Here is a 9,516-nt window from a genome sequence, read left to right as displayed (position 1 = left end):
AAAAAAACAGGTGATGGTATTTAATAATAATAATAATTATTATTATTATTATTTTTGAAATAGGCCGGATAAACTTTCTAACATTAAAAAGTTGCATAATTGGACTCCACCCAAGCCCATGTAGCAATCCAATTGGCCCAGCCCATATACTCTTCCTTGCAACTTATTTATTCTACTCATATTATGGTTCAATCAAAATTTAATAACTACAAATTCAACTCTATTATACATTTGAAGTAATGCTCGTCACCAAAATACTCTTAACTTGAGGACATTATATATTATGTTTACATATAAAAAAATGTCACACGAGTTAATTTTGTGAGACGGATCTTCGATCAAACTTATGAAAACTATTATTTTTATGTTCAAACCATTATTTTTTATTTCAAAAATATCAATTTTCGTTAGCTATATGTTATCAATAAATATTGTATAATATATTTTGTTTTAAGTAAAATATATTACTTTTGTGTCAAAATTATATTTTTATGACTGATTTGAGTAAAAATACTATCTATATCGGAAATTTAATTTTTCATTGTAAGTATGGATTGGATCGTCTTACGAATAAAACCGTTACGCATGTAAATTAATCTTATGAGAAAAGTGATAGATTCTAGTTTCTCCAACCGATCATATATTTAAAAATATATCATATTTACCTGAATTCTTCTCACGAAAATTGGAAATTTGAATTTGATCTTATCTATAAAAATATTTAGATTGATTCACAATTCGATTGAAAAAAGTGATTACAACTCAAATGTATGTTACACTATTAATTAATTAAAGTTAAACCTCTTATGCTAACTAATTTTAGGTGTTTTTGTGAAACTTTTTTCAAAAATTCAAAAATATCCCATCAATTTAAAAAGTTAAACTCCCATATATCATATTTTTATTTTCATATTTATTTTTTTCTTCTACTATTTAATTATTAAAAAATTATAGGTATCATATTATTATTATTTAAAAAAACTACTTTATTCTCCACGTTAAAACCTGAATCGACGTGGCACCGCTGACCCGTACTGTAATCAGAACCCGAACCGGACTTAACCCGATATAAAAAAACGGTAGTACCTCAGAATCGAGGCGTCGTATTCATTTGCAGAGCCGAATAGAAAGGGGGAGAATGGCGTTGGAATCTTCGGGACAGTGGTTGGAGAAGGCATTAATGGAACTCTGTAACAAGGTGGAAACCGGCCTGCAATTAGACGGGGAAATCATATCAGGACTTGTTTCGTACTGTGAGATGGCGGCTCCACTCGATGCTAAAGAATACCTCGATGTACGAAATTTACTTAATTTGTATATTAATTTCATTCTGGTGTTGTTTTTTCGTGACCCTGTTGCTATAATTTTGATGATTATTTGGTGTGTTTTTTTATTGTATGTATGGCCGTGTAAATGTTGTTTGATCTAACAAGCTCGAGAAACTCAACCAATCTCTGTTGGAATCCGATTGGCCTCAAATGAAATAGAAAATTAAAGTTTATGTCATATTTTTCTGAAATGTGGATTTTGAACTCAAAATGTATTAACTGAATCCATCTGACTAATCTAAGAACACTATAAAAAATCACCAGATTTAGTCCATTTTGTTGTCTCGTTGACTTTTAAATGATTTTTCAGCTCCATCTTGTGTGGAGATCATCTTGTACGTTGGTCTGTTGGATAAGTAATGCAGCTGTAGTTGCTCTTGTGACAAATGGAATGTATGAAAACACTGTACAACCATGCCATAGCATATAGTAGATACCAAAACTACTCTGCTGAATGAGTTATCTGACAATTAAATCACTTTTAATTGATAACTTTAAGTTAATACACAATTCTTGTTGAAGAATTGGGGAGAAGAGCTCAATCCCGAAGTCAAAACATACAGTTCTCAAATTCTCAAAAGATTTAATGATGGTATAAAGTATTGAATCACCATTAGTCTTAGAAATCAAATTTGTTAGTTTGCTGTACAGTTAAGAAGATTATTCATGCTTGTATAATAATAAATTTTACAGATGATTTAGACCATTGAAATCATCGGTATTTTCCAATTGTTTCTTGACACGTTTTATAAATTTAAACATTAAACGAAGGGGTCAATGTAGCAATGTAAAATTTTGCTTTAATTTACTTGTTTCCTGTTCATAAAACATGATGTTTGCATGATCATGAAATGTTGAGGATTGAACTATTATCATCCAGGGTGACTACTCTTCAAAAGGGCTTGTTCCATTTAATAAAAATGTATCCTTTTTTTCTTTGTTTTCCTACTTCAGAAATCCTTGTATAAATAAAATAATGTTTCACCGTATTCTATTTTGTATCTCCGTAATTGGTCATGTGATGACTTTGTTTACCACATGCTCGTGACTTCTGCAATCACAATGATCTAAAGATTTGGTTGATTTCACACATGGGACCTTATATAATGCAAAAGGATATATTTTTGCATTTAAGTGTTATTACGAGTCATTACGTCATCATTAGAAATTGGAAAAACAGATACTTGGATCTTAGAGTTGAAAATAGGGTGCAGTCAAGCTGAGTAATTTGCTAGACTGGATACAAAAACAGAACACAAACTCAACTGAGTATTTTTTTTCTTGTGAGGTCAAGCTGAGCACGAAGATAGAAACTTTATTTACGAAATAGGACTTAAAATTTTTAAAAACCGAATATTAAATTATGCAAATAATGATAACATTAAGGGTTAAATAGATAATTTCATCTGTATTTTCAACAGATAAAAGGAAAAAAATAATTCTAAAGTTCAAGTACTTGATAAGTACAGAAACGCGAGTAGTCAAACCTGAAACACCAGAGCTCGAGCTTGCTCCAGAGAATACTCGAGCTACTTGAGTTCGATTTCTAACTTGGCGAAAATTGAACTCGAGTCGAGCTTTTAGCAGCTTGGCTCAGTTGCGCCCTTTGTTGAAATTCATGCTTTTTACCTTTACCATTCCATGACTTATGGCATCTTTCTGAAATCTGCAATTTATTTATTTTTTTTGAACTTTTTTTTAGAACATTGTTGGCGAGGAAGCTGGAAAAAGCATAACTGGAGAGTACTTAAAACGGAGGGGTCTATCAAATATATACAATCCAAGCATATCTCCGTCAACTTCAAATTTACATGCATATGTCAAACCACGTTCTGATGAGAGTGCAGTTTTTGCAGCTAAAAAACTGAACAAACCACAGAAAGAAACTATAGCTTCTACAAGTGAGGACATTCTATTAAAGAAAGAGACATTCGAACCCCGAACTATACATACTAAACATCAAGGCAATTCCAAAAAGAAAAAGACAGGAAAAGTTGTTTCTCTAGCAGAGGCTGCAAAAGGATCAATTGTATATCAGAAAGGGAAGCCATGTTCTTGTCAAGCTCGTCGGCACAGGTTGATAAGCAATTGTTTATCTTGTGGAAAGATAGTCTGTGAGCAAGAAGGCGAAGGGCCTTGTCACTTTTGTGGTGCTCTTGTGCTGAGGGAAGGAAGCACATATGCTGATCTGGATGAAGTTGGCGTACCTATGACAGACGCAGAGGCGGCTGCAGAAGCGTTTGCGAAGAGGCTTGTTGAATATGACCGTGACTCTGCAGCTCGGACAACAGTTATAGATGACCAAAGTGATTACTATGAGATTGACGGGAACAGCTGGCTCTCATTGGAGGTATTTTTCCTGTAACCTTAAGTGCATGCACAAATCAAGAAGTCCTTGCAAGTGCTATTGATATTTGATCCAAGTTTTAACATCCATTATGCTTGTTCTCAGGAAAAAGAACTTCTGAGGAAAAAAAGGGAGGACGTAGAAGAAGCTGAACGAGCGAAGCGTAGTAAAGTAATCATAACATTCGATATGCTGGGCCGCAAGGTGATAACTTTGTCAGTACAATCTCCAACCAAAGGCAGCCACTGCCCTTCATAAAAAATGTTCGGTTTCATGCGTAGATTTTTAAATTGGTTATGTTTCACCCACTAACACTTGAAGTCTCTCTGGCTCGATTATATTCCTGGGTTCTACCTGATCCCTCGTTCCCTCCTTAAAATCTTGATTGACTGCAGTAAAAGTTGTCATGATACTGATACGGTTTCTTCATTCAGATATACTGCCTTAAATGTAAGTTTTATCGAGTTAACCAAGTCTATTTTTCGACCTCGACGTTGCAGGTGCTCTTAAATGGCGATGAAGGTTCTGAACTGCAAAATGGAATTTTTCTCCAACCATCCAAGGAAAGAGACGAGATTCGCATAAAACCGAATCCGAATCTTAAAATCCAGCCTTTTTTTATTGATCCAGGTCCTAGAACTATTCAGGAAAATACTTTGAACAAAAAAATGGGCCACGGAATGTGTTTGGAGATAAGTGGTAGGGTACAACATGGCGCCAATGAACTTGAAATCGGGTGATCTCACTGGCAGTTTGGAGCAGCTGTGTTTTTGGAAGGAAGATGATGTGTCGAGTGTTACAAACTATGATGAATTTTAGCCTTCGTTGTATCTATTATGTTTAACTGTTGTCCTTGTTCACATTCTCCTGAGACACTGACCATTAGTTTCCTGGCATTCTGCTCGTTGTATCAAGCTCGATGCTTAGGAGGCACAAGGGTCAGTGCGCAACGCCCTTGAATAGTTTGTGACAGGTGCAGATCTGTTTTGAATTACTTGTTTTCAAATGATGAATGGGTTAGGTATCATGAATCATAGTACCTATGTAAGGGGAGAACCAATTCAGCGCATTTTGATTTCAGCGATTGAAACTTTTATTGTTAAAACATCAACGATCTTTTTGAAATGGTGATTATCTTTCTGTAAAATTTTGAAGTTAAGTTTGTTTTTTTTTAAACAACTTTATCTATGTTCTTTTATGAGAGTAGAGAATGCTGCATAGGGTTGAAAATAAAGGTGGTTTTTCAATTGTTGAAAGAAATTATTTGCTATGGGAGAGTGCTGGGTTAGCTTGGATTGGAAAAGGCTGTGTGTATTGGTTTGGATCAGTTGTAGAAAAGAGCAAACATGGTTGTTTAGTTACTCCAAATGACCTTTTTTAAAGAAGAAAAGTTCAATATTATCTATTTCAAATGTTCTCCGTATGTTGAATTTCTGGGTTCCAACTTGGGCAAGTTGCATGACGTAGCGGCACTGTCTCAGGCAAATGACAGCAACATTATGTATCTTACATGAAATTTCACAGTTCCAATTTCAACTTCATTGGATAGCAACAATTGCCGTTGTGGTCATGTATCGTTGACCATATATGATTTGCTGACAGAACTTTGTCGTTTCGATTGCTCCATGGTCGTAATTAGTTATAGTTTTTCACTACTACGATGGATAAATGATCCCATAAAATTTATTTATGCACACATATGATAAGATTGGAACTCGAAATCAGTACACTACCGAATTGATTCATTCACCGTGCATGTAAATGTAATCATTTGTACCAATAAATGATCTGGTCCTTGTTGAGTTAAGGAACATGTTACTTGCTGCATTTTGCCTGAGGGGACCGACTGGAACACAAGGAAAAGGCAGTTTCCTACTCAAACTAAAATCTTTCAAAGTTTAGCATAATCTTTTCAGACAAATAATCTTCTTTACACAATTTTTTTCGTAATCACTTGATAAAATTTTGTGGTGTTGTTAACTATTTGTCAACTTCGAAAGGGTATGTTAGGGTGAGATTACGTTTTAAGTACAGGCTGAACTAAAAGATATTGCAAAATTCCTCACTTAGAAAAGCAGATTCTCTTTCAACTTAATTAGCTTAGAAGGAAATTTGCTCTTCAAATCTGGTTATACGCTTTACAGCTAGAACAAGTGGGGTATGTTTTTTAAGAGTAAAATGTATTCCAAACTTAGATCATGATAACGATGGTATAAGTTTAATTTTAGCACAAGTAACCCCTCAAACAACTATACATATTCTTCCAAACCAAAGAACATATTCGATTAATTTCTGGTTTTGTGCATTTGATCTTGGGAGTTTATGCCATGAACTCATGCAAAAAATCATTAAAATGGATCGTTTTTTTAAAAAAAATGGTAAGAAAGCAATATGATATATATGTGTATTTGAAGAATGAGTCGCTTATCAGCCATTAATATTCTCAATCACTGGAATCCAACAACCAAAAATTCCTTGACAATAAATTATTTGGAGCTTTAAATCATAAATTGATTATGACTTTGACATTTTAGTCCCTACTTTAGTCTTGCCAGGTCGAATGAATGGTGGGTTTTAAACCTTGGATCTTAGCCACTTCTTAGTCTGGTGGCTTTGTAAGAATTTCCAGCTTTGCATTAAATGTATATATATTCCTAAACCAAAGAACATGTAATAAATGTAAACGTATCATATCCAAATCTCCAGTGATTGCATTAATAATGACTAAAATTACCTGTATTTTTCTTACTCGAATGCAAAATGACAGAACTCTGGCAAATGGTTCAGTATCATTGGTTTTTGTAACCTAATATATATTATCTCTCCAGTGATTTTGATCCATCTTTTTAGTTTTAGTTTTCACTGATCATCCTACGAAGCTTATGCAACCAGTCATTGATGATGGATAAATGGTTAGCAACAGACTAGTTTTATGCAGAAAAGAAGGGGAAAAGAGTGAAATTTTGAGGGTTTTCATCACACTGAATATGAGAAAGATGTTTGTGTGACTTGTAACTTCTTCTAAAAAATTCATATCTAAATAAGGCAAACTAATTTGGGACTAAAATGGACTTTAGGATGCCACAGAGAGCAAAGAACTAGTTGAATAAGTAGTGGGGACGACCCTAGCTAGCTAGGATGTCCACTCATAGAGCAGTATGGTCTTATGCCTGTTCGCAGTGGTCATACTAAACCCCAGCGGGTATATACGCTCCACCAAGTGTTTTACATATTTTACTTTTTTTAAATCCTAAATAGATATATAGAGTGGAATATCCCTCATAAAAATATGAAAAATTTACATTGTTTAATGGTGTTGATGTTATCTGGTGCAATATAGTATTACCCGTGACGCCTCACGGAGAGGAAATATTGATGATTATGAGGTCTTTTCTCATATTAAACGTAAATGTTGTGACTTACAAATCCATGTGAACCAAAGTTCAGAGTCCAAAATATTTATTTTATATTACATTAAAACAATTTTAAAGTATAATATAATATGTTTATGGGACTTGAAAACATTACAAACGATATGACTTGCAGTACTATTGGCAAAAATGTGTTGTTAGACGCTTATTACAGTCATGATTTGATCAAAAATTATGATCAATGTATAATTCTTTTGATACAACGAGCTGAGGACGTATATTTCCTATCTAAATCTGAACGAATTAAACTACGTACGTACTCACACACCACAGAAGTGAAATTTGGTCTTGGGATCAAACTCTTGCCGCTGAACAAAAGGATCCTCGGCTTTTGATGCAATTTTCTCGTACAAATGAACACGTAATTTAACTTCAAAAGGGCGAGAGTGGCTTTTACTTTTTTAACTATGTTGATTTCCCTGCGGCGGCCGTAAAAGTGAAACAGTCACACGAGGTCATAAACAAGTAGGCTCCACTGCCTTGCTACTTTAACCCTCTTGCCATGCCTATTTATAGGATGGCTTTTCACGAACCCGTTCTATTATAAACTCGATACTTTGCTCGAATTTATGCTCTAAAATATTCCCATTTCTTGATGTTATAAATTTGCATTTCATTTTTCAGGCATATCTTATATACTCATCATATATCTCTCTACATATACTTTCTTCCCAGATTTTGTTGTTTCCACCAATTCATTGTAAACAAAATCGATTCAACATCCATGGAGAGTGAAGACAACATGAATCTTCGTGTCGCCTCGTTTTCATGTTACCTAGACAGAGATAAAGAAAATTTGATTCGCAGGATTTCGGCCCAAGAAACCCCTCTTGTAATGAGCTCAGGCAAAAGCAAGTCCCCTTCAATAAAATCTCCATTCCAGGCCAACATTTCACACTCAAAAGACACCCAAGATAGCTTAAAAAGCGCCCGAACAGATTCGTTTTCGTATCTCAACACTTCAGGAGAGAACTTTGTGTTTAAAGTTCCGGGGCCAATCCAAGATCCCACTTCAGCATTTAGCTTCTCTCAAGATCACCATTCAAAAGATGGAGAAATCAGTGTTTTTGGTGCTGACAGGTACTTCAACATGAAATTGGAATACACGTCAGGGCTGAAACGTGAATTGAACAAAAACGGGTCGGTGAATCGACCCCGGCTTTCATCGAATGCAGCTCAAGAAACTCGTAGCCAGCTTGGTTCTGAAACGAGTAGCTGGGCGAGCCAAACAACAATGCTGAGGAACCTCCCGAGAAACGATTCACTAACTAAGACGAAAAAATCCACCAGCTGGAGAATTTTCCCCGGATTCGGTTGCCAGGTGCCGTGTTTCGACAAGAAAAATGTCAAGATCAATGATCAGATCATCCCACACCACATCACATACAAGAACTCAAAAGCCAGCCGAACCGGATCAGATCGAATGTTCGGTCATCTCACCACAATCCCGAACCAAGAATCACAAAAGAATTTCATCGTAGACAAAATCAAGCTCGAAGAAGAAAAGTTGGAAGAGGCAAGAAACTCCATCGAAGTATTTGGATCAAGCATTTCATCAAAGGGAGACATAGCCATGAATTTGGAAAGAAAACTCTCAATGTTAACATGGGACGCCATTCCAGAAGGAAAAAGCCATCAGAATAATATCCCAGCTGCCTCTGCTATCGGAACCAGCACAATTTGCGACGATATGGCTAGTGATGCAAGCTCCGATCTCTTCGAAATAGAGAATATCTCGGGATGTATAAATCAAATATTAGCCTCAAAAACAGATCAAGATGATGCTGTTTCTTGTTGCATGAGTCCTACATCACATTATGCACCAAGTGAAGCCAGTATTCAATGGAGTGTCATTACAGCAAGCGCTGCAGATTACTTGTCGATTCTGTCAGACACCGAAGAAAGATGTGTTAGCATTTCAGGTGGCATAGTTTCAAGAAACAACAATATGAATCCAAGAAACACAAATGGAGGGAGCAAGGAAGCACAAAAGATTCGGCCAAGCGGGCTTTTAGGATGCAAGAATCAGAAATCAGTTGATGTTGCTGATGAAACAGTGTGTGTTAAGGTTNTATATATCTTTTTTTGTTCGCAAAAGTCACGACATGGATACCGCAATTTTTGTACGAAAATGGAGATGGATTGATCACATATATAATTTCGGGTTTTTAAATTTGCTATTTTCCTTTTGTTTGAAGAGAACTTTTTCAAACCTTTTAAGGTATATTTTGGTACACGAGATAAGAGAGGGATTGATAAATAATCTTCTTTATCCCACGTTTGGTAATTTTTTAGAAAGATAAATAGTTTTATACAAGGATAATGTATCTCTTTTATGACATGTGATAATTTTAATATAATGATAAAAAAAACACCACAAATGACTTAATTGCCTTCAATATATAAAAAT

General features: G+C 35.1%; 2 protein-coding genes across 2 annotated transcripts; both read left to right on the top strand.

Moving 5' to 3' along the window:
- Positions 1 to 1,062: 1,062 nt before the first annotated feature.
- On the top strand, positions 1,063 to 4,822 carry LOC140968351 (uncharacterized). The gene is made up of 4 exons (XM_073429279.1): positions 1,063 to 1,294; positions 3,031 to 3,678; positions 3,781 to 3,879; positions 4,176 to 4,822. Exons 1-4 carry the CDS (start codon positions 1,139 to 1,141, stop codon positions 4,413 to 4,415), a joined length of 1,143 nt encoding a protein of 380 aa, XP_073285380.1. The 5' UTR covers positions 1,063 to 1,138; the 3' UTR covers positions 4,416 to 4,822.
- A 2,832-nt stretch (positions 4,823 to 7,654) lies between these two features.
- Positions 7,655 to 9,174, top strand: LOC140968350 (protein PHYTOCHROME KINASE SUBSTRATE 3-like; the record flags this gene model as incomplete). Its single annotated transcript, XM_073429278.1, has 1 exon — positions 7,655 to 9,174. A coding segment is annotated over exon 1 (1,344 nt), but the record flags the coding sequence as incomplete, so codon positions are not given.
- Positions 9,175 to 9,516: the final 342 nt, after the last annotated feature.

This window comes from Primulina huaijiensis, unplaced genomic scaffold (genome assembly GCF_012295235.1).
Source record: "Primulina huaijiensis isolate GDHJ02 unplaced genomic scaffold, ASM1229523v2 scaffold35475, whole genome shotgun sequence".
NCBI lineage: Eukaryota > Viridiplantae > Streptophyta > Magnoliopsida > Lamiales > Gesneriaceae > Primulina > Primulina huaijiensis.
Note: the sequence above shows the minus strand (reverse complement) of the source record. Positions and strands in the feature narration are given on the sequence as shown.